Source organism: Haliotis rufescens, unplaced genomic scaffold, assembly GCF_023055435.1.
Source record: "Haliotis rufescens isolate VD_foot unplaced genomic scaffold, xgHalRufe1.0.p SCAF_3, whole genome shotgun sequence".
Classification (NCBI taxonomy): Eukaryota; Metazoa; Mollusca; class Gastropoda; order Lepetellida; family Haliotidae; genus Haliotis; species Haliotis rufescens.
Window position 1 is genome coordinate 39,886,771 of NW_025964001.1, and position 26,176 is coordinate 39,912,946.

The 26,176-nt window shown below is 40.9% G+C and overlaps 1 protein-coding gene across 1 annotated transcript in view; it reads right to left on the bottom strand.

The window, feature by feature from the left end:
- Nucleotides 1-1,479: 1,479 nt before the first annotated feature.
- Nucleotides 1,480-26,176, bottom strand: part of LOC124122698 (B-cell lymphoma/leukemia 11A-like) — a 69,152-nt gene continuing 44,455 nt past the window's right edge. Inside the window, exon 3 of the mRNA XM_046485808.2 lies at nucleotides 1,480-11,092. Within this exon, the coding sequence (XP_046341764.1) occupies nucleotides 8,463-11,092 (2,630 nt within the window). The 3' untranslated portion in view covers nucleotides 1,480-8,462. The remainder of the gene's footprint in view (nucleotides 11,093-26,176) is intronic.

Consider the following 26,176-nt stretch of genomic DNA (forward strand, 5'->3'; position numbering starts at 1 on the left):
TTCTGGTCCACTGCAGAAAGACGAGAAAACGATTTTCTTTCTGACAGAAAACGCTAATACCACCGTTATTACTTGTGGCATCATGTTTTGTCTGATCAGATTTCTGCCAAGAGGGCTGCAGAGGAGGATGACACTGACGCATCAGTTTCCAGGTGAGGCAGTCAGTACACCCATACCCAAGGAAACCGGTCAGATGTTGACTCCGTGGACTAACATTAAGTCCCAGAAATATAGTTACCTTATTTAAACATATATATCTACACATAAAAAAACTCCTCCAAATGGAGCCCTGAACATTGCGTAAATTCAGAGGCAATCTAGACTTGCCAAATCATTCCAGACAGGAGTTGGACTCATTTTCTAATTTATTCTCTGGGGTCTTGGAGACACCTCTGCAACCATAACCCGGACATGGAACGTTGGCCGGTGTATGAACACCGGGCCTTGTTCCACAAAGGGATCTCAGCGCTAAGGTGATCGAAACGCCCATACTTTAACATAGACTTACGATCATGTATCGATGAGATCGCTTTGTGGAAAGGGGCACTGACCCTTACACGCCAACATAATAAAGTGTGAGCGAGTTGTGTTTGATTCAGTTTTGAACAGATTTCAGTTTCTTATCACGGCGTGGAGGCTTAACATTGGAGGAGAGCCCGAAATCCACGGTTATTGGGCTGACAAACCTTGAAACATTCAGGGCGAACCGGAATTCAAATCCGCGATGATAGGTGTCTTGCACGCAAATACGAAGGGCATGACTTGCTATTTGTAAAACTAACCAACCAGTCTCCTGTAATTAACTGGAGTTACAGAATAAGTGAGTGACTTAGGTTTATTAGTATGGGGACACCAAGAATGGGCTTTACACATTGAACCATTATGGGGAATCTGACCCGGCCTTCCCAGTGAAGGGCGAAGTTTAACAGTAGGGATTCACTCTTATTTTGTTCACACGAAAGCGTTAACATTAACTACAACAGTTAACCTTCTAATAAATATGGGTTGTGTTTATGTACCCCTTGCTTTCTTTCCACCAGAGGATGTATATGCCACGGTTCATCGCACATGTAGTCTTAATTTCTCACAGATGAAATACAAAACCTGCTAGCCCGGCGAACCAACTTCAAACTGTCCTGCAATGAGACGTTACTTGGGCAGATGAAGAAATAGAAAAGAGGTGAGGTCAAGTGAAACGTCGGGCTCAAGATTATTGCACTTATATAGCGACATACGTCTGTATGTGGCTGTTTATACTAGTCCTGACTAATGCCGGTTTTATAGTGCAAACCCACCGATATACCATGCCGCAGTATAACATGGATACTCCACCCAGACACAGTATACTGTTTTATCCCCTAAATGGCGAGCGCCAGGCAGGGAAACAACAAGTACCATCTTTTGGTAGGAAGCAGCCGGGGATCGTACAACTCCAATAGAAAGGAACAAAACATATTGAAACAGAACAAAACGAATTGCTACATTTGTTGTCCTGGACAGAGTTTTATTGAAGTATACGAGTACCATGTACTGTCATTACAAGTGATAATCCACGTCATAAATACGTACATTAAGCCGGTCTAATAGTAGTACATTACATGTACGTACGATCAGGTCACGTCATAAATAAAGGCACGAGCGAAACAGGGAGGAGAACAGAACAGCTTAGCACTTTCATCTAGGTCAGTGGGAGAAACTATGCATCTCAAACAAGAGGGAAATTAAAAAAAAGATGTAACAACGCCATAAGAATTCAAGAAAAATAATATATACTTTCTTTGCATAAAATCTCCATTAGTTGTGGTACTAAAACGTAATAATATTCGCCATATAAGGGAGGTAAGATATTAGCTCCACATCACAGAAGTTCACATGATGTAATTCCCGCCAAAACGTGATAGTTTTAATAACAAGTACAATTCAAAATATACTTTTTAAATTGTTCAAATTGACAATACCCTTGTAATGTTGCCCGGCACATCCAGGGTTAACCATAGAGAGATCAGAGGAAGTGAGGAACGAACCATCCCATGAAGGAAAAATCATTCATATCTATATATTCTTGTAGACAGAATGACATCCAGCTTTAAACTTTCACATCAATAATAAAAATTCAAGATGCTTACCATTACCTTTAGCACAGTCACATTTTGTTGAATTAACAAAAAAAAAACCTCGAGGGATTGTGCTGTACATATTTAATGAAAAAATCTCAGCCACTTCTCTGATTTGCTACACAGAATTAAATACATTTATATTGAGATCAAGTTCTAGCTTCAGAGACTGGGGTTGTATTTGACCTGGTTCATTATAAAATACTGCAAGTTTTTAATATTTAGTAATGTTTTCAAATCTTACCAAAGGCCAAATACATTGCTGCAATTGACGTTCAGAGACATTTTTGTAGATTCCTAGGTTTGAATTCTTTGCGAGATCATGCCATGTCTTAACATGTCAATTTTGTAATTACAAATGTTTCGGATGGCCTTTATCAAAAACCCTCGCTGGTACTAATCAGAGTAGCTGCCTAAAAGGTGTTATGTTACCATTAGCGATGCCAACACTAACAGCCAGGGGACATTTTCCTTCAGTTGATGGTGTTTTCCACATCATAATTAGCATGAAAAACATGTGATGCTTAGAAGATAAAACATAAAGTGATTTGCTGTAGGCTGTAGATCACATAACATACAATATTGAGAGACCGGAATCCCTTTATACGAAATAGATAACAGTACAAGCTTTTCGTCACCAGCATCACACATTCTTCATGTCACATAGAACCATTCTTAGCCCACCAGATTGGCATTACCATGCACTGTGGAAGAATTCAGTATTTGTTAATATATTTTATCATTCTTCTCCAATTATCTCGAGTTGAATCATAAAATTTAACTTCTTATGTGTGTTAAGTTAGTCAATCTGTTGGACATAATCCACAAAGTTAGTTAATCACAAGGGTTGGTACTACAAGAGTGATGTGGAGAGACTATACACATTATGAATTAGAACACTGAATGTAAAACATTAACTAACTGCCCCATACAGAAAACAATCATCTCCAGGCCTTTTACATGCTTATATTTGAGCTAGGAAATTCAGACTTAGAGTGTTAGGATCTTGAAAATGAATTTGTACAAATTCTTAGTTTCCAAAAATCTAAATAACAAAAACTGTTCCAATGTTGTTGTTTTCTTCTAGATGCATGAAGCTGTATTTTGGATATTCATTCTCTGTATGGAAACATCAAATAACAGAACCGGGGAGAAATGAGGATGGAATTTACCAATCTACAGTGGAATCAAATTGTAATTAATAATTCATTAAATGCCATTTTCAATCCGTTTCAAGACCCTCTATGTTACATCTGGATCTATATAACATGAGCAAAACTACACACAGTATACAAATGAAAATGTTCAAGATTCAAATGAATTGTATGTAACAAGAATGGGAGCAGGGTCCCTTGTAGACACTGCCCCACCCCCCATGGCTCTGACAGGGGGAGGGGCGGGACATGCAACATTTACACAAGCAGCTGAAGCAAAACTCTAGTAAAACACAATCGTGTCATGATGTTGATACAAGTTAGAAGACATCAGAAATTGAACATGTTAAAGAAGAGAGTTCAGATGAGCTTAGGGGTTAGGGAAATATATTGAAAAAAATGCAACATTTCATATCATTGTTAGGTTTAGTTTTCAAGTAAACCATGCAAATTCTGAATAAATGTTACAAAGGATTCTCCCAAGTTGGCGCCAGTAAAATATGTAGCAAAACGTTGTCCTTAATAATTGTATTCAATCAAATCTTCAGTGATGAGTAACAGTCATTAGATGCGTAAAAAAGTTGAGTTTTAACACTGAAAACACAAACAACATGTCTTAACTGTACAACAACTGTAAATCTTAAAAATCACTTTAAATATCTATTCATTTGAGATAACATTCCTAGTAAAGTCTGTCTGATTAAATCAGAATTACAAAAGAACCATACATAAGATCATAATGTAAACAGACAAGAGTTTGTGCAATTACAAGCAACAGAATTTCCTATACAATTTGGAGTAGACTTAATAACTTAAAAAAACAGTCACACGACTCTTACATTACTAAAAGTGTAAATGTATGACCACATACTGTATCTAATGTAAAAGAAATGTAATATTCCAATAGTCAATTTACTGTACAAAATGTTTGTGGTTCAAATTATGGATTTCAAAGTCATAAACCTTTGAGAGATTTATTATTTTTAAGGAAAAAAAACCCCACAGAGAACAACATAAATGGAACCTTGCAAAAATGTACTGAAGTGAACTGTTTACAAATCTGTCCAGAACATGCAGTCGACATAATGGACAACAATCTTCAGCTTACATCTTTCCCCCAAAATCCATAAATAACACCCGCATAAATTGTTGAATTTTAAGTCCTTAAAAATTGGACGTTTTGCTACAAATCTTTCTTCAACAAATGAAATGCCCCACAAATGTCAAAAAAAGAAACACTGGAAGGTGTTTTAGAACAAAGGATCCACCCTTCAGCCATGAATACATTGGTGAGTAATATAAATGTATGGCACTTGGAGAAAACGAAACCCAACAGTTTTCAGAATTAAACTAGTAAAGTCAGGACAACCCTTATACACATAAACTTATACACATAGTCAGCGTAGTCGAGACGTGTCAGTCCTTACACTGCACGAAAGGGTGCACTGTGGTCTCATACTGCACAACTGATGCACTGTGATCTAGAACTGGACAACAGATGGTGCTAGGACTCATACTACACAACTGATGGCACTGCTGTCCCATTCCGGATTACCGATGGCGCTGCAGATCTATACTGGACAACAGATGGCACTGTATTTGTGTTCTTTACCAACAAATTACGCTGTGTTCTTGTTCTTGACCAATTTACGCTACGTTCTTGTAGTGGACAACAGATGGCGTTAATTCTTGTAGTGGACCAACAATTTGTGCTGCATTCTTGTCATGGACAACAGATCACACTGGTTCTCGTACTGCACAACTGGTGGTGCTGCATTCTTCTGGAGCAGGCAATGTCTTTATCATTGCACCTCCTCATGGTACAGCTTCACAACTCGTGACATTATAGTGTGTATGAGGAGGACTGGACACACAACCCTAGTATCAGACATAGTATAGGACATCTCGTGTGGTCATTTCCAATCAGGACTGATACTACAGTTGGAACTTGATAAATATCAACACAAAGCATCAAAAATAAACTATTTCTAGTGGTCTATTGTTCTACTCCAACCTCCGGTGCTTCTGGACCAGTGTTCTTGGATTCACAATCATCATGTAGGCAAATAGTTAACCTAGTCTCACGTTCAATTACTACATATATATGGCACCAAATTGTTGCTGTTCATTTTGAAAACATAACAAGGTTTTTTTTTGTAATTCTTCACCGAAATATTCTTAACTTAATGTACAGTTATCGTAATTATCAAACCAGTCAACCCTTGTATTGTCCGAGGGCTGAATCGCCATCATGAACACATCAACACTTGCAAATGATTTCAAATACTATCTCTGTCTTTGCAGTTCTGGTTTCCCAATTCCAGGCGCATGATTCAAATCTTGCACCCACAGATCTAAGGTTTGACTGGTCTGAAATTATTTATACAAAAAACAGACATTATCCAATCAGCTTTTAGCCCAACAAAGAATACTATGCAATAATGCAATAAATAGCGTATTGCACGGACAGAGAAGTCCAGGGTGTTTTAGACTGCACCAGGCCGCAGTGATAGGGTCAGCTATAGCCTTTCAAGCTAAATACAAAATAGCGGATACACTGTCTATAATTGTAGTCATATGCTCGTCTGCACCGCCAACAACACATTAACCATGCAATAAGTAACTAAAACACTGCTAATTGATAAGTTTTGCAAAGTTTTTCAAGTAGTAACTGTGTAATAAAAGCCCTCACATGCTTTCACCTCTAGCTCACTAGCTGCCGTATATTAGTTGCAAAACAAACCGCACCGGATTCAACAGCCCTTTATGATCCTTGGAGTACAGGAGTTTCACTCTTGCTTCTCCCGGATCAAGTCCCATTATGCGCTTCCCAGTCTAACTGGCAGTAGTTGCATATTAAAAAAGTATCACCATTTCTCGTCCCTGCTTCAAAAGGACCATAATTCCATGTCGATGACAACAACAACAATGATGGCGGCGATGCTAGCGGCCGTCCAATCACGTCCAGGCATTCTTGGAGGACTTGCTAACACTCCTGGCACAACAAACATTGCCCTCTCAACATCACCACAATCCTGTTTGTAGGCGAAGGCTTGGCAAAATCCTCAGCATATGTCAATTTTTCAAGGCAACTCAATTTAACAAGTTCTGCTGCCATTAAACAATAGTTTTCAACTATGGAGTTATCTTCCCCTGCACAGACACAGTGTTGCTTGTAATTGTCCAATGTTTCTTCAAGCTACCAGCTGCCCCAGTGCGTTTGGCCGAACATATGGTGGCACTGACCAAGTGCTTGCTACAGACCTACTTTTCAAGTAAACTTTGACAAGGAAACACAAACAGATGAAAATATTCACTTTGCATATGGAAGCATTAAGAACAAACAGCTTTTCAAGCTATAGGCAATCCAACACTGCAGGAAGCTTTAAGCCAAACAAGGTATAGTATATTTTTTCAGAAAGTTAGTCTTTTTCACAGGTATGGGTTTATAGTCAGTATTTGACCTGACTAAGGTAATAAGCAAGAGTAAAATCTTTCTCTACCTGTAGAATAGACAGAAAAAATATAACATCTAAACTATTGGATAACCACACACACTCACTCAGTCCATCTTGTGGGCTTCTTCGAAGCCATAAAAAACATTGTTTTCCAGAACCCCAAAGTAGTATTATCTTTGTACACAGTAATCCTTAGGCACTATGGTTCTAGTATAATTAACACAATAGTAACGGTATAATCTAACTCCCACAAAGCACCAGTCAATATGGCCCACTCAGACACATGAGTACGATGTTGCAACAGGGTGATGTTAGGTACATTTAGCACTGTTAGCTGCTGCGGGAGGATAGGTGTGACTGAAATATGTTGGAAACTAGGGGGAAACGATACCGCTGTGATACAATGGTTTACAAGTCTGTATTGTTACACGAATGATACCTAAATTTTTTCACAATTTGAACGAGAAGATACCAAAAGGTGCTCATTAAAAGGAAACTTAACAAAAAAATGGTGTAAACCTCGAACATTCAATTTTTGTAAAATGGTACAATCATACTGCAATCCTTGTATCGCGATACATATCTGATCTCATCCCTTGTATCGTTATGCCCCTAGTGGAACGCTCATCATACAAAACTGATTTCATTGTTCTTATATACTGCCACTTCTTAAAGACAGTTAAAACAAGACATAAAAATCTACAATATCTCATATATGTAACTTTAAAAACAGCACTAACAATCGGGGGCATTATCAAACAACAAGTTGTAAATAAAATAACAATAGCACTTACAGATGATAGGATAACCCTTAATTGATTAACCAAGTAAAATTATTGAGACAATCATGCCATAGCACTTTGATACACAGACTACTGTGATGGTAAAACTAGGAACATACAGGTGACCATGCAATACTAAACAGCACTTAACAATCGTGTGATCCATACCACTCGGGATCCTTTTTCCTGTGGGTAGCTGCTCTAGAGAAACTTATCACTGAACATGAAGATCATCACAGGGAGACTGACATTTCTTGGCAAGATTTCTGCTTATATGTGAAATAGCTGATCTCTGTCTTAACCAAAGCATACAAGTCACAACAATGTGATGGAAATGTTACAACATATTTCAGCCACGGTATGGCATTCAAATGTACAGAGTGTACTTAAAATAGGACCCTGTCAAGTACTGGTGGACATCCAACACGCTAGATTACACCGTTCATGTGGGCTATCGTGGACACCTATCAACAGGTCACATGACTTGACAGATTACTGTCTCGTGTGTGTATATGAAGTGCAGTGCATAACATTCAAACAGTTATCAAACAGCTAAAGTTGGACTGGTACCAATATCAATGGTATCGCTCTACAGACAAGATTGGTGGTTGGTTAGCTGGGTCCCTCCCCTGTGCAATATGACTTTATAACAGCATCCCCCTAACCACGCCTACACGTCTGTACAACCATACTGAAACAAGACGGATTACTTTTGTAGTATAACTTGGCATTTAGACTCCAAAACCAGAGAGCATCGTAAGCATTAACATGAATATGGCAGTAAGAAAGGAAAGAGAATGTGAGTATTTTCAAGTGTTTCATACATGAATCGTTCATTGGATAGATAATCAGTGTTACTTTGTGCCATAGAAAGAAACATCTTAAAATAAGAAATAACAATAGTGTCAATAATCAACAAGGTATGATATAAATGTCTCTACGCTGAGTGAGCAATCATAGGTTTGAAGCAGTGGTACTACTGGTGTCCGATGTGTCAATGTCACCCATCAAGCCAACTGGCCGATGATTTTCCATGTCTGGAAATCCCGGCCGACGACCATCCATATCTGGATATCCTGGTTGACGACCATCAATGTCAGCCATCAGTCCTGGACGATTCTCGATGTCGTTTATCATTCCTGCCGTGCGGGTTTCGATATCGGCCATCGACCCTCCTGTGCGGTTCTCGATATCGGTCATCATCCCGCTAGATCGGCTATCACCACCGTTGGACAAAAGTCCCTGACGCTCACTCTCGGTCATTTGAAGCCGGCCAGCTTGTCTGCTCTCTACACATTTCCGCATGTGCTTCTCCAGTGTGCTTGGCACAGAAAAGGGCATATTGCAGAATTTGCATCTAAAGACGTCTTTACCAAGTCGCCCATGTGTCTTCATATGTCGTGTGAGCTTACTTGATTGGGCACATGCATAGTTGCACAAGCCGCACTTGTACGGTTTCTCACCCGTGTGGCTGCGACGATGGACTGTCAGATTGCTGCAGTTCTTAAACACCTTTCCACAATATTCACAAGTATCGTTCCGTCGACTATCTTTTCGAGCGAGAGGGTTGCCATTGACGGGAGACGAAGGTGTACTTGGGCCAGGTTTTGGCATACCTAGAGCTTTCAAGGCACTTTCGGCTGCTGCCGAGTTGAAGCCATTCTGTTCTCTCCCAAAATCTCTATGCAATCCAAATGGGTTGAGAGCAGGGTAGATGTCCCGCAGAGGATTAGCAGGGGGAAACCAGTAACGGGAATATATAGCAGCCTCCATGTTGCTGAGGGGTTCGGAGGTTGGCTCTCGCTTGATGCCATGCTTGAGGTGCAGGTCTGAGATAGGACTTGGTCCTGAGATCGGACTACCATAACTAAAAGCACTGTGGAGTGGGTGAGAGAGGGGGAACCTGTCACTGGGAGACATCTGAGTTGGGGAGTACTCTCTCTTGAGGTCCTCACTACTACTTCGTCCATTCTCCTCCTTCTCTCTCTCAGTGTCAGATTCCTTTGAGCTGTCATGCCTGTAGTTGTTCTCTTCTAGAGCTTGTCTAAAAGCTTCGTTGTATTGTTGAATGTTTTTCAAACCAGAGTTCTCCATCACCTCAGTGAGCAAACTGGACGTCTGAGGTTTATCTTTAAGCTCTGGAGATCCCGCCCCTGAAGGGGTGCCGTTGTGGTTCACATAGTTGCCATCAGTAGACCCCTGATCTTTGTCAGAACAATTGCTGGGGTTGTCAACACTGCGATTATCTATGCTGCGGTTATCATTGCTGCGACTGTCCATGTCGTTGTTGCTGTGGTCCCCCGCCAGTTGTTGCTGATCATCATTGATACGGTCAGCACTAACCTGATGGGTCTGCCCCTCCTGGGCACGCCGATCCTCCTCGGCCTCCTCATTCATGGCCTCAATCTCATCCTCCTCCAAGTCTTCGTCCATCATCTCTTCATCATCTTCATCTTCATCCTCATCCTCTTCATCATCATCATCCTCCAATCCAAAGCCTGTACCATCCAGCTTCAGGAAGATGTTCTTGTTGGAATCTGGCGTACTGCTACTAGATGGAACACTGCCATCAGAGTTGGAGGCATTGGAGCCTGAGACACCAGATAGTGGTGATTTATTCATATGTGTCTTCATGTGGCGTTTCAACTTGCTCTGTTGGGTGCAAGCATGTGGACACAGTGGGCATTTGAATGGCTTTTCCCCTGTATGTGACCTTCGATGAACAATAAGGTTACTTTGAAATCTAAATGTCTTGCCACAGAATTCACAAGCTTTGTTAGTGAGAGGCTTGTTTGCATTTGGAGATAGATGTCTTGAGATACCATCTTGAGGATGGCTTTGAACACCTTCTTGATGTCTTGAGGGCTGCGATTGTTGATTCTGAGGCGATTGCCTTTGCATCTGTGGTGAATTTTGTTGCTGCTGTTGCTGTTGCTGCTGCTGCTGTTGCTGTTGTTGTTGATGTTGATGCTGATGCAAAGATGTCAGTACAGATGCTGCCTGGGTAAATGGAGGGCCTTGCTTCTGCATCACAGGAGTTGCATGAGCCAGCTGTTGTAATCGCTTTGAATAAAAATCCATATGTGATTCTATTGAGTGTCGTGATCTGGATGCCGGATCAAATGCTGGATGGCTGAATGGAGGAGGAGGAGGAGGTGGATGATGATGATGATGATGCTCCATCCCTGGTGACATACCAATCAGATTGGGTCTCATCCTGAAGGGGTGATGCTCGTTCATCATTTCGAGGGGGAAATCCAGCCCATGTGGTGGACGGTTGAAGGGACTGAGGGGCGAGCTGATGTGCAGCGGTGAGCCGTGGTGAGGGGGCTGGACATTCTCCAGGGGGAGGCGAAATGGAGGGAAAGGTGACGGGTGTGGAAATGGCGACTCTGGCCCACTGCTGATTACCGAAGGAGGAGTTCGATGCTCGGTGCTTGGTCTGGGTGATGGCGTTGAGATGTCTAGTGGGGGAGGTGGGGTTGTGTAGATCTTCATACCATGTTCTTTTTGAGCGTGTTGCAGCAGGGTCCATGCTGAAGTGAATGTTGATTTGCAGTTCTCGCACACAAACTTGGAGGGTTCTGAAAAACACGGAAAGAAACCTTAATATGATGACATTTGTGTCTTGAAACAAAAACATGTATCTCTTAAACTTTTCCCCGATCCTTCATACCATTTCTTATTACATCATGTCAATAATTTCAACTGCATCAATGCTATTAATAGCCCTTAGCTCTGATTTCATCATTTCCCAATGCATCATAACATTCAAATATGTATCAACACACCTTGATCTACATAGATAGGGACGAATAAATCCATTCTGATGAAGCTTGGCCAATCTGACCAATGCACTACTTGCAACTCAAACATACAATCAGCAGTGTTTCTAGGATAAAACCAGACTGGGAAATAGTTGATCAAATGACAAGACTGTTTGAAATTACACTTTTATTTCATCCAAAATATGTCTGAATATAATGAGTGCGACAACCACACCGCCTAATTCTAGATGAAGTCAAGCCTTTTTTGTCCCAGCAACTGACAGTAATAAGGTATGACAGGCGTTACATTGTTATTCACCTAAGAAACTCATTTCTTTCCTCATAAAATGATAATCACTTTTAAGGGTGACAATAAGTCATTTTTCTTCACTATTACCATTCATGAATTTTTATTAGGCTGCATAAGAATTCATATTAGTGACATGATACCGACTTTTATCTGATGACATGAGCTGTTACACGCAAGACATTTGTTTTTGAACAAATATTTACACTGATGAACGAATGTCATCCTCTTGGTGACGGTCAGGATAAGACATTGCCACACAAAGGTGTCATTCAATTTTCTGTGATAAACATTCCCCACCATTACCATTCCTTAGACCAACATATAGTCTGAAATCTCGTATCACACAATACATTTCTCTCCCCTACACCCGTGCTAATGGGTTTCACCAAAGTGGTAAATGTCCAAGGCCTGAATCAGTTTGGGCTTTCCTCCCACATTAAGCTACCATGCCATGATATACATGGTATATTTTTCAAAGCTGCATAAGACGCAACTCACTCGCTCTCTTCTCTAAACCTAATTTTTTTCTGATTCTATGGAATAGAACTGGCTTGCTTTTTTCAAATATAGATTGGTTTTGTTTTTCTAAAATACAGGTGAGGTGAGGTGAGGTGAGGTGAGGTGAGGTGAGGTGAGGTGAGGTGAAATGGGGTTTAACGTTGTGTCCAAGATTATTGCACTTATATAGCGACATGCATGTACGGTGTGTGTTTGTGTGACTGCTTGTACTTGTCTTAACTGATGCCGATTAATAGTGCAAGCTCACCGAGATACCATGCCGCAGTTTAACATGAATACCCCACTCAGACACAGTATACGACATCGAGCTGACCAGTCCTTGTTTCAACCCCTTAATGCCGAGCACCAGACAGGGTAACAAAAAGTACCGTCTTTTATCGTCTTTTGGTATGACGCGGCTGGGGATCAAACCCCGGACCTTCTGCTCTCCGGGTGGATGCTCTACCACTAGACCACGGAGGCGGTTCTACAGAGTAATAGTCATGGGGCAGGACTACAATTCCTTCAACACAGCCCATGTGTGAAAGACTCATAACATGGTGAGTGCATCCTCACAAACACAGTGCATGCTGGCATGGTAACACCAGGATACATGTCAAGTTTCATCCAAGACCAAGCTGTTAAAGACCAGTAATTAGCAATATCAAATCATTTAATCTTTTCCTTGAAATCATATCAGCCTTGGGTTAATGGGAGGGAGATAGTTCATAAACAGTTTCATAGAACACTGGAGAGATGACCTCAACAGTGCTGTACATTTGGGTGTGACGGCATACTTTGACAGAAATATCTCCTGATGCACTAGCAATTACATGTTGCTCCCAGAACATGTGTCTAAGGCCTGGCCGAGGGGTGATGGAGAGAAGAGGGGGGAGAGAAGAGGGGAGAGGAATGATGGCTGGGAGGGGATGCAGTGAGGGGCAGGGACACAGACAGGCGATCTAGCTGTTGCCCATGCTTACTGCAACAGCCTGTGTTTAGCATCCTAGCTGCCAGAGATGGAATGGACAGATTGAAAGCTTCGTTCTCAAGTTTCCCATCAGGCCACAGTTTTTTGTCTCCCCAAACAGAAGAAATGGCTGGTGGCCAGGTGGTGGCAGCGGAGGGTGGGGAGCCTAGGAGGGAGGGGGTGAGACTGTCCTGATTGCAAATTGCCATAGATCCACACACGGTGCATCACTTGATGAAAATGTGTAATGTTAGGAATCTTGATGGTGTTTTCTCACCAATCTCATTAAATCACTTGGCTGGAATCTATCATAAAAATAGATGAAATGAAGGACAGAAGCCCACCATAGACATTTATAAAGAGTTGGTTAAAGTGGGCTTACTTCCTGGTCAGACTGAAGAATAAGACCCAATCTGACCTGAGACCTCACAGTTCACACATCACTAACACACTACTGCCAGGTCTTCATAGTCCTATCTCTGTTGAAAAAAACCTTCCGTTTGCAAGTTGAACAGGAGCCAAAGAATCGGTTTTTCGGCCATTGGTTGGTTCTATATGACATGGCAGTCTAGGACTGATAAAGCCGTGTGCACTTGTCTGACATCGCCACAACCTGCTTTGGCTACTGAGGTTAGCTTCCTCCAGCTATGCCATGGAAACCTATCCTCCTGTTTTTATACACCCTGGTGGTTATAAATAACCCCCAACATTTCAAGCCAAACTAGGGCAGGGGTGAGGGAGGAGGGGTGGCGAGGGGGTCTGTCTGAGAGCAGGCTGGTCTGTGCTTGGTGTGTGCTGGCACTGTGTGGTCTGGCCATCAAGGAAGAGGCTGGGCAGGGAATGCATCATGGTAAAGCTGGCAAACAGGGCTGACACTTGATGGGAATGCCAGACTCCCACTACAAGCAAGCATTCACACTTACATTATGCCATTGATATGTTACATACCTTCCACTTGGTTAACACATCACACAAACGGGGTCAGACTTCACCAAGACCGTTGGTGCCAGAACAAAGGGCACATGAGTGACATGGACAGTTAATCAGGCGCTGCTGTGTCTCATAGATTTGAGATAGGACATCATGCAGATATCATGAGATGTAACACACAGATGGCATACACCATGTCAAACTGTATATATCATGTGGCCATATATGCCTTGTCACACAGATCTCATTATATTCCATGTCACACTAAGACCGTATATACCATGTCACACAGAGACCATTATATTCCATGTCACACTAAGACCGTATATACCATGTCATACAGAGACTGTATAAATCATGAGACCATATATACCATGTCACACAGATCTCAGTATATTCCATGTCACACTGAGACCGTATATATTGTCATACAGACCGTATATACCATGTCACACTGAGACTATATATACTGTCACACAGAGACTGTATATACCATATCAAACAGATCTTATATACCATGTCACAAAGATCTCATTATATACCATGTCATACAGATCCCATATACCATGTCACACAGAGCTCATTATATACCATGTCACACAGATCTAATTATATACCATGTCACACAGATCTCATACCATGTCACACAGAGCTCATTATATACCATGTCACACAGAGACTGTATAAACCATGTCAGACAGATCCCATATACCATGTCACACAGATCTCACCATTTACCAAATCACACAGCAACTATTATGTACCCTATGACACAATAACTAGTATATTCGATGTCACACAAGGAAAAGTGATAGTTTCACAGGGAGGTCATGGGACATCAGCCTATCCCACAAGAAGGGACACAAGATACTGGTCACACAGCATAACATACAGCTGCTGAACCACAGATGCATCACACATGGAGACCATGAGACACTTGTGCCAACTGAAACAACATGCAAGTTACATTTAATACTTTTGATCTTTCGCTTTATTTAAACCCTCTGTCATATGGTCAAACCTCCATAGCTGACAAGGTCACCGGTCTTGGTATTGCCAGAAATATCTTCCTCTTATTCTAAACTGTAAAAGTTGATCAATTCAAAATTATATCGCGATAATCGATTAATTCATCAAGATTGAGAACAAAGCTTTGGATATGAAACCATAAATGGAATTTTGAAAATGACGAAGATCAGCTTATTGCATAATATGCAGTGAGTTAGTTGGTGGAGAGCCCCGCCGCATGTGTGTAGCTGCCTCCCCCAGTAGGCTGGTAGCAGGCAGGCCGGCCTGTGAGAAGCAGGCAATCAGGCACACCCGGGAGGCCACTCTGTCCAACAGAGGGATCTTATGTCATCTAAGCAAGTGCCATACATGGCCCGCCTGCCTTCCCAAACCAGCGGACGGACATTCATGCTAGATCCCTTGATCTGCTCTGCCTGTACCGCTTGCTTGCACAGCAAGTCTGCACTGTGCAGAATGCACAAGGGTGCGGCCAGTTAGCGCACGTAGCTTGAATGTCCTGCACTGCATATCATGAGGGTAATAGTAAGCAATGGACATTGGTGTGACTTAGTGCACATGTGACCTACTGCACCCGCTAGAGCCGGCAGGTATTATCACCAAGTCGTTGCCTGCCACGTGTCAGCTATATCAAGTACTTCCTTCTTTAACACTACCTATAGGACATGCAGTCCTGTTACCTGGGTAGTGAAGTACCAGGGATGCATCATCAGTCAATACAAACCCTGTAGTTGATGGGCTAAATAGTTCCTATGTCATATGTGTGGCGTGTACACTTTGTAACAATACCACCCAACAGTGTGTACATGTTGTAACCTGTGTGTCTGTTACACCCATGGGATATATCCTATGACATAACTCTGGTAGCTACCAGGTCATACACCACAAGAGATCACACTTTCACAACCCACAGGGATATGATCAGATCAACCAAGAGCGTGGAAAGGCGACATGCAATATCCGTAACAAACCCTCCACACATACCATTAGGCTTCAAGTACAATATGAACGCTTCTGGATGAAATTTTTACACAAATAAAACATCTCTGAAAAATCTACAAAATATTTTAAAATTTTCTAAATTAAATACATTTGAAGCAGTGATGACAGTCTTATTCTCTTAATCAGATTTCAATTTGAAAGCACAGACTAACCCTATTTATGACCAACTACTTTACCCATATCGAAGTGCAGACAATAACATTTCCATTTCCATTCGTATCAACTTATCACAAATACTCAGCAGGACTTCAAAAGAATTTTCATTAAAAATACACGTGTTAAAAATATTTCCCTATCAACCAAATCTAATTTTGAAATTCATGTAATCTGAGCCACTACACATAGTTTTTAGGCCAAAGCAAACAAAACAACAGGACGCACTGAAAGAATGCAGTCATAAATTAGACAAGCAGGTTTAAGCTGTCCAGCTAGACAGGTGTACACTGGGAAGACTGCACACCAGATCTACATGTCTTGAAAGGTGATAGGTCACTATTCCCACTCAATAAAATCCCAGCACCCGGATCAGCAGAGTTGAGGTAAGCTATAAGAAATACTCCAGTGTCAGCCCACCACCCTGGGCTATAGACGAGGCTGGGCTTGTCACTGGATGTGCAATGAAGCATGAAAAGGCACAATTTGAATAATGTCTCAGTCCTTAATATCAAATATTGACAGTGTTTGTCACTATAATGTAAGTTTTGTGATATTCATAAGACTGTTTGCACAAATCTATTTCTCTTGGAAGATGACACATCTTCCTCATCAGTGCCAAGCCTGTGTGGATACATGGATACATAGATCCATGTTTGTAACATTAATTGTGTTAACTTATTCACAAGATTCGTTTCAAATTTAGACCACTGACAGATAAACTTTAAAAATGTTTGAAAGAATATTCAAAACGTAAATAATAACATCAAAGATTTTAAGAATTGTGTTCTTTTATCACTGTATTCAAACACCAACATTAATCTAATTAACTCATAAATGATTAAACATAATTTCTTTATGTCTACATTTGAAATCAATTAGTTAAGTGGCTATTTTCTTAATTTCCTATAATCAATGGTCAGTAAAATAAAACAACAGACTCAGTCAAGTAAACCTTCCAGATAACCAAAACACCACAAAAAGTAATGAACATGAACAAGACTCTAAGCACTACTTACACAAGGGAAAGGTGACACTCAGTTTGTTCAATACATCATCTCAACCAGCTAAAATCCACCTCAATATCATATCCAGATCACTTGACAGGAGTAGTGCAATTGCACCAAATCTTCAAGTTGATCATAACAATCAAATAAACTTGTCAGCCCCCAATAGCATGCTGGTTCAGTCTCACTTTTAATTGATGAAAATGATGGTTAATTTTAACATGTGTAGCTTGCTAGTTTTTCACAAAGTTTTTTTGTGTCCCCTAACTTACGCCCTCGTGGATATTATTGCTACCGTTGTTCCGAGACCATGAGGTAATAACACACCATTAATTCGCCATCCATCATAATCTGAAAAGAATGCTCACGTCTTTGAATATTCTTCCAGCAAATCTAATTTTTTTTTAAATCATGCCAATTTTCCATGACTACTCAAGTGTTTTAAATTTCTGGACGGTTCTGACAAATCCGGCCACCTGCTATTGAGTATAAGGCCTACAGTGACTGGCCAGCATTAAAGATGGGCGGAGCTTTCGGTAGCTGCTAGCCACGTGCTTGCTCCCTCCCACCCTCCCTCTCCCTCAGCACAGCACATCCAGCAATGACAAAGGTACTGCGTGGTTCAGGGTCTACACAAAGACCAGGACAGTCATCGTCGCCCACTCGCTCTCACACCAACAGTTGGGGCTTCTCAGGGCATGGGAAAATACCCACAATTGTTCAAAATATCCAGTTAGAGCCAAAAAAATATGACAAGGAAGCCAGATAGTCCTGCAGTTGCTGCAAGGGATACTGGGGTTGCTGTTGCCCTTGACAACATGGGTAGAAGACCTGGTCCATGATGTTGGTCCACCCAGTTGGGTGGGGAAACAAAAGAGGAGACATGTATTCATTTGTCATGCAACCTGCTGCCACAGAAGGACTCTGTAAACAACTCCATTACACAATATTCTAATCAAACACCATTTCTCAAAGGTCCACACCCTAAAGATTTCAAATGAAACAGCTAGGGTAAAAATAAATTTCCATTCTGAAAAACAACATCAGTAAACTGTTCTCATCCTCGTATCTACAGTGGAACCAGTCATGTATCAAGTCTTAAATTCCTGTCACGTCACCTTAAGATATTGAGTGAAGTAATGTATGTAACATAATGCTTTACTGCTTTTTTCATTGGCCAACTCTGTCCCTGCACAAGTGCTAATTAATACTGCCTAGAACCGTGTACATTTTCCTTTATCGCTGAACCAATGTCCTGTGAAGATAGCAGTGTGAGCCAGCACCCAATATCTCCCAATTTTTATGCGTCCTACACCATATACCCTCCTGGGTTGATGGAGTCATGAACCTGCTAAGGAAACATGCTTGATGAATGTCTCTGTTAAAGCAAACTTTAAACCCTTTGACAATTTATGCCCCTTTTAAGTGATTAAACTTTAGCCTACCCATAAGCTACTTTCAATGATTACCCTATCTCCCCGGACAATAGAGTCTGCAGCATGTGCATTCACTGAGCATCCCCGCCAACTCACTGCAGACCCTGGTTCCGCAACACTGCCCACTGTCCTAGACTAGGTCACAAGACCTGGTACTATCTCATCAGTTGCCCAGCCGACCAACCCTACCTGGAGTATACGAGAGACATGTCCTGTCTGATGCTATACAATACGAACATGCAAGTTTCACCATGTCACACAAGCTCAGGTTCCACGTCAGTGGTCTTCAGTGTGTCTTACATCACTGCAGAAGCAACATGTCTAATCTTACACCAACATGTATCACTTGATGCAGACAATCAACCACTCTGTTCATAAATATTTCAGATGGGTATTTAGAATTAGGGTGAACCACGCTGACCAAGAATGACATGAAATGCAGAAGTTTTCTATAGGGCTTATGTATATATTACAAGATGTTATATAATATATACTACTCAAAAGAAGTTAAGGACGACCTGATACTTTCATATTACTATAGTTAATCTGTCATGACATCTCCGACTAACTATAGTTATGTGAAAGAATTGGGTGTCCTTAAGTTCTGGAGAGTAGTATACTACTCATCTTTTGATAAGGAGTATTCAGGTAGGGTCTGAATGTGACTGATGGCTCAGATATGTTGTCATACGGATAGTATTCAAATTTGCCATGGAACTGAAGAATGTGCAGCTTCAATTCAATTTCATTAAATATAAATGCACAGTTCAAAAAGTTAATTGTCATCAAGTTCCGTCACAGTAAGAAATATCTCAGTATCCCTATATAACGTTTAGCAGCATAAATCAATCGTGACACTTATTATCTGGCTGGTTTAAATGTCAAGAGAACGCAAAGGGCCGCTGTGAAGACATGTAAAAGTGTCTACATGTGTGTCTACTTTTAGCTAAATCCCTTGCTATAATACACATAACATGCATACTTATCTCCGATATCCAGTTCCCACACAGGCCATACAGCCTTCATTTGCACTGTCTATTAAACACAGACTTCAATGCACCAAGAACATTCAACAAGGTAACCCGAAACTGATAAATTCAGGATTCCGTTACTCATTAAATTCACAACAGCTGAATCCTGATTTCTAAGACATAGAGGACACCAGGAGCTCTACCATGGAAACAGAACACTGTTTGCCTGACAACCATCTTCATATCATAGCAACCAATAACTCAACTTCATGTGTCTAAGGCCTAATTACCCATATATTTATACTTCAAATATCCACGATTTTCAATAATTAGCAATAGAATCTATCATGGCAACCTTGACAGACTATTGGAACAAATTGGCCATTATCAATTAAATGTTTCGATATAATACCTTTAAACCTGACATTTTTTGTCTTTAAGAAAGATTCATTTACCTTAAGTAGCAGTCTTACTAAATGAAAGACAAAGTCATAATGTACCATCTATAAACAATGGTAAGTGTTATGATATTAAACAACAAACTTGAAAGAAATGGAAACCAACAGATATAACAATCACCCTAAAGTAAATTCATTCATGACATTTCGATCACCCTCATACTGTTCATTTTAATAAAAGTGTCAAAAATGTAAATAGCTTGTCAATGGAAAATAAATATAGATCAGACCATGACATTATCATCAGTGTAATATTCTATACATAATATTTGTGTGTGTTCTACCAACAGCTTTCTGTAATGTAGCTTTAAGCTAATATGCATCAAAGGAAAAACTTCTACATGATTTGTGCACAAAGTTGAAAATATTTCATCAAAGAACGCGCATAACCCTTGCTCATAAACCATGACACATTGTAGGCCTCTAGACCACAAAAAATAATATCCTTTCAATGAGTGAGTTGGAACCTCCTTCATAGCTCCAACTACAAAGCGTTTCAATAGTGAACGCTATGAGGTATGGATTTAAAAAGTTCAAAACATGACATATTCAAGGTAGGCCAGCACAGACACAATGCAAGTGTCCGAGGTTGTAGCGTCTGAAAGCCGTGTCGCCAGCACATGACAACCGGCTGGTCTGACAAGTGGGGTGAGAACGTGAACTCTCACAACGCGGCTTACCTGCGCTCCACAGCTTACCTACATTGCATCTACCCCAATATTTACCTATGTGACGCACATGCTGTGCAGCTGTTGGTTGGTACTGCCCATCTTGATCTATATACCTTTCACGGGACACCATTAACCAGCTACTTCAACCATTTATTCTACCTCCCTTGCTGTGTACCCAGTCTGTCAATTTTTGGGGAAAGAAATTGAACCATACAAGAGTATTTACTTTGTCTCCTAAACCACTCAACTAGCCCTAGCAAGGCTATCTACCATCGTGTGTACCAATGTTGGTGTACCGGTTTAAGCATCCATTAATTAAGTGTATCAATGAAGTATCATTGCAGTTTACCAGTTTAAGCACATGTAAGTGTACAATGGAAGTGTATATTTGTGTATCAGTTTAAGCACCAACATAAGTTTACCCATATTTGCATCCCAGTTTAAGCACCCAAGTAAGTGTACCCATATTTGTGTTCCAGTTTAAGCACCCAAGTAAGTGTACTCATATTTGCATTCCAGTTTAAGCACCAAAGTAAGTGGTCCCATATTTGTGTTCCAGTTTAAGCACCCAAGTAAGTGTACCGATATTTGTGTTCAAGTTTAAGCACCCAAGTAAGTCTACCCATACTTGTCTACCAGTTTAAGCACCCAAATAAGTGTACCCATACTTGTCTACCAGTTTAAGCACCCAAGTAAGTGGTCCCATATCTGTGTTCAAGTTTAAGCACCCAAGTAAGTCTACCCATATTTGTCTACCAGTTTAAGCACCCAAGTTGGTGGTCCCATATCTGTGTTCAAGTTTAAGCACCCAAGTAAGTCTACCCATACTTGTCTACCAGTTTAAGCACCCAAGTAAGTGGTCCCATATTTGTGTTCCAGTTTAAGCACCCAAGTAAGTCTACCCATACTTGTCTACCAGTTTAAGCACCCAAGTAAGTGGTCCCATATCTGTGTTCCAGTTTAAGCACCCAAGTAAGTGGTCCCATATCTGTGTTCCAGTTTAAGCACCCAAGTAAGTGTACCCATATTTGCATTCCAGTTTAATCACCCCCGTAAGTCTACCCATACATGTCTACCAGTTTAGGAACTCATGAAAGTGTACATGTTTAATTATCCTGTTTCTGATTCCATGTTTATGTTCCATAAGATGTGTTCTAGTTTAACATTGACATGGAGTTGCATGCTGTTACTCGAGGTCAGCAACACCAAACCCAAGGACACATAACTGCTGATGCATGTGGACAGGTAGACATGAGACAGGCTTATCAATCTTGTACAGTCATGAAATCCAGTGGATTACTCTGACTTGAAATCCTATAATAGCCCTGGCATAGGGAAACTGTCAGTGATGGTACTGTGTCTGGTTGCTGGGCTGAATATATAAGTAGTTGTGCTTGAGCAGACTAGCAGTATATGATATCCGGGACACCTGACAGGACAAATTAGGGCTACAAGGTCAAACAGTCGCACACTGACCTCCAGTGACCTCGCAGTAATCTACCTGGCTGGTTGCGGGGCACACAGCACACCTGCCTTGACCAAACCACTGTCTGTTTTTCGACTATCTACACACTTCCATCATTAGCCTCATTTCATGTCTGATGTAATCGGAGAACTTGAGCAAGTAACCTCATAGACGCTTAAACATTTTGTTGGATCAGAATAAACAACGAAAATAACCTAAACAAACAAACTGGTCAGTTCTGTACTAACGAAAGTAATTAATTCATCAAACATGATGCAGCTTTTTGCCTCCATTTGGAGGGGCATTCAGTGTGTTGGTACTATTACACATAGTTGGGTAAGGAGATAATCTGGCTGTCTGGCTAGCTGGCCCCTACTCGTCCCATGCAAACACTGGAAGGACAGGACTGTCTCGCTGATACTTGCTGATACGCAGACTATAAATTTCCGTACCCGAGCTGAGGTCACCTGTTCTCAATGTAGTCTGCAGATAAGGTGAGTGGACAGGTAAATGGAGAGAGAATATGCATTACAGCCTTACTGCCCTGTATCGTGGACTACAGGTGAGGGTCTAAATGGGGTAACTGGGGGGTCTGTATGGGGGGAGTGGACAGGTATTTATGGATTATAGTCTTGCTCTGCTGTGTACTGGACTTCTGCAAGGGTCCATACAGGCTAGACATGCTGTGAGGACTGTAAGGAAGCCTCACCATCTCAGATGACTATGAGAGTGAGTGAATGTTGTTTTACTCTTACATCACTTACAGCATTTCAGTCTGTAAAAAAATCAAGTCTTGGACAGAAAAACCAGTGATTGATACCATGCCCATGATGAATGCTATGGGGGTGGGAGAACACGCAATCAGCATGGTCACACACATTGTAACAAGTTCTAGTTGGTTCTTACCACAAGCAGTGGGGGAAAAGGCAACCCTTTCACTCTGGAACCACAACATGGAACGTCAGGACATAATTATCACAAGCCATACAAACGAATAGTATAGAAATTGAACCCATGGAAACGAGACTTCACTCTAAAAATTCAGGTGATAGTGCACATAACATTTGTATTACGTGTAGGAAAGTCATGTTCCTAATAAAATAATATTTTTCTTCCTTCAATAAAATGGAAAAGGTACAACACCATAGTCACCATTCCCGGGAAGTGTAAGCTCTTATTCTCCCACATTGAGACACCCACCAACACAGAAAGTACTGATCTGTGGCCAGCAGAAGAAGCTGTGGTCCTAAACTGAAGTCTTGCAAGGGCAAATGTCAATCACACCAAGTGAAATAATTAGAAACATTAGATAAAACCACCATAACGTTTTCCTGGTGTGACAGTTAGAGAATTTTGTGGCTATGTAAAGCCTCTCCCTAACAATATGGGGTTAGAAGGAACATTAAAATGTTGAGGTGAACTGGAGGAAGATGGAGAGGGACGTTAACAAGCAATCCGATAATGGAGGCAGGCCGGATGACAAGGAGATGCAGATTCTGGAACAATCAGGGATTGTGCAGCTTACCACTGACACTGCATGCATAGTGGCCGGAAAACAGGTCTAGAAATGACAACATAGAACTCCATCGATTATTAGATTAATCACTAGGCTTTCGAGGAGGACGATCAATTTTTATAGAATATTTCTAAGATGATGTAATTTTCATAAACAAATTTGGAAAATAATCAATTTTGTCTTCCAAATAATAATTTTTAAGCAAAGAGTGAGTGAATGAGTTTTTACATCACTTGTATGTAGCAATATCTCTGCAATATCATGGTGGGGATGCCAAGAAAAGACCTCGCACATTGTACCTTGTGTGGAATCAAATCCAGCTTTTCAACATGACCAGCAAACGTGTTGATCACAAGCTACCCAACCTTGCCTCTTAAACAAAGAATAAAGAACCTGTGGCTTCTAAATGGGGACCTACCTATTCATGAGAGCTTTGGAGTCAATTAAATATATACAAACACATTATTTAGTGTTTAGATATTGTAATCTGTTGGTCCTATCGTCATGTGTATTACATACAAAACATCAACATTTAGGGGATCAATTGAATCCTGAAACAACCCTAGATCATTATGTACAGCTGTGTATCCCCCCAAGTGATCACTAGTGCCCACATCACTGATCTCAAGTAGAAGCATGTGGCAGTGATGCTTTCCTAGAGACGTAACTTTGAAACGACATTCTAGATCATAACCAAAGTTAGAGGATATCTTTAGGTCATTCTGGGTGACAATCAGTCAATATCCAATATAATGGACCAAATTGACACCCTGATAAGGGACATTCTTGCTGTTTATGGGACACTGAGCAGTCATGAGGTCACATCTGATACCTATATACTGTTCATGGCGTAAAGTGGTTCGTACTAAATCGAGTGACCGCTCCTTATTGCATTGTCCAATATGGCACAACATCTGAAAGCCAGGTCACACCCGATTACCTGGGGTCAAGCACCTCGTGACAAGCCCCATTCAACTGATGGTCAAATACATTAGCCAAGATAATCAGGTCTTATGGCTGACTCCAGGGGTTAGCTCAAGTGGAAGGTGACTCCCTGGTTCTATTGTTCATCTCGGACAATCGCCCAATAGTGGACAACAGCCCCTGGCTACTTGCAAATGAGACTGGATTAAATTGTATTGTTGACAGGTCCAACAAACAAGATGGTGTTGGGGTCATCTCGGGTAGTGTAATCCTTTGCCTTCAGATACCACGATACCAAGACCTTTATTTATTCATTAAAACACATCCCATAGGATTTGAAAGACGACATGTGGTTTATGGAATATTGGCCTTGGGTGCAAAATCCTGACATTTCATCGAAGGTCTGGCACAGAAATACATCTCATTTGTTGTAAGACAAATTGCAAAGGGAGCAATTTCTTGAGGCAATCAGAACAATTTAATCAATTACATAAACCCCAGCATCAATGCTTAGTTTCTAATTTTGAGAGACAAATAAAGAATTCAAAAACCTTTCCTGTTGACAAATCAATAAAAATTTAGAATATTAACAGACAGTGCATTGTATATGTTCACAGCATTCTACAGTGAAACTTAAGTTCACAGTCTACATGAAAGCAAATAAGACCATCCACTGTAGATATTAAACAATTTTTATCTGATGTGTCTTCCAAACTAGTAGAATGATTAGATATATTTATATCTTACCTTCTTTTCCCAAATTACATAGAATGATATCTGATGTCACCAAAAAAATCCTTTAAAAATCACACCTAAATCACATGCACAAAATCCTTTCCATTTGGGCGGGCTGGGGATTGAGTGAGTGAGTTTGATTTTAAGCCACTTTTAGCAATATTCCAGCAATATCACGGCAGGGGATACCAGAAATGGGCTTCACACATTGTACCCATGTTGGGAATCGAACAAGGGTCTTCGGCGTGACGATCGAATACCTTAACCACTAGGCTACCCGACCACCCCTGGGTTGGGGATTGGGATGGGGGTGGATGAAGAAGAGGTGGGAAGGGGGAATTGTTCTTGGTTAATGTCAGGATATGTTCTCAGCCACTGCATAAACTTTTAAACCCGCGGAAACAAGGATGCGAACACATTTTTTCTTCTTTTTCACAACACATTTTTTTCAGAACATCCTGCATGCACAGCAAATATTTTTTCTTAAACCAGATTTTTTATAGTTTTTACCAGTATTTTCTATAACAAACTAAGTTTTTCAACAAGATCCCAAGTCCCCCAGAATATAAAATGGTCAGTCCCTTAATTTCTTTCGGGCAACTGGAAAGAGCTACAGCATCAAGCAGAACATGTGCATTCATCATTTCATGAGATTTCGTTGTATTCTTGCAAAATGTAAGAGTAACTGTTTGTTGTCAGTCTCCACAATTTTCAGCTCAATCACTGTGGGTAAGGGGGCGGTCGGGTAGCCTAGTGGTTGAAGCGTTCGCTTGTCACGCCGAAGACCCGGGTTCGATTCCCAACATGGGTACAATGTGTGAAGCCCATT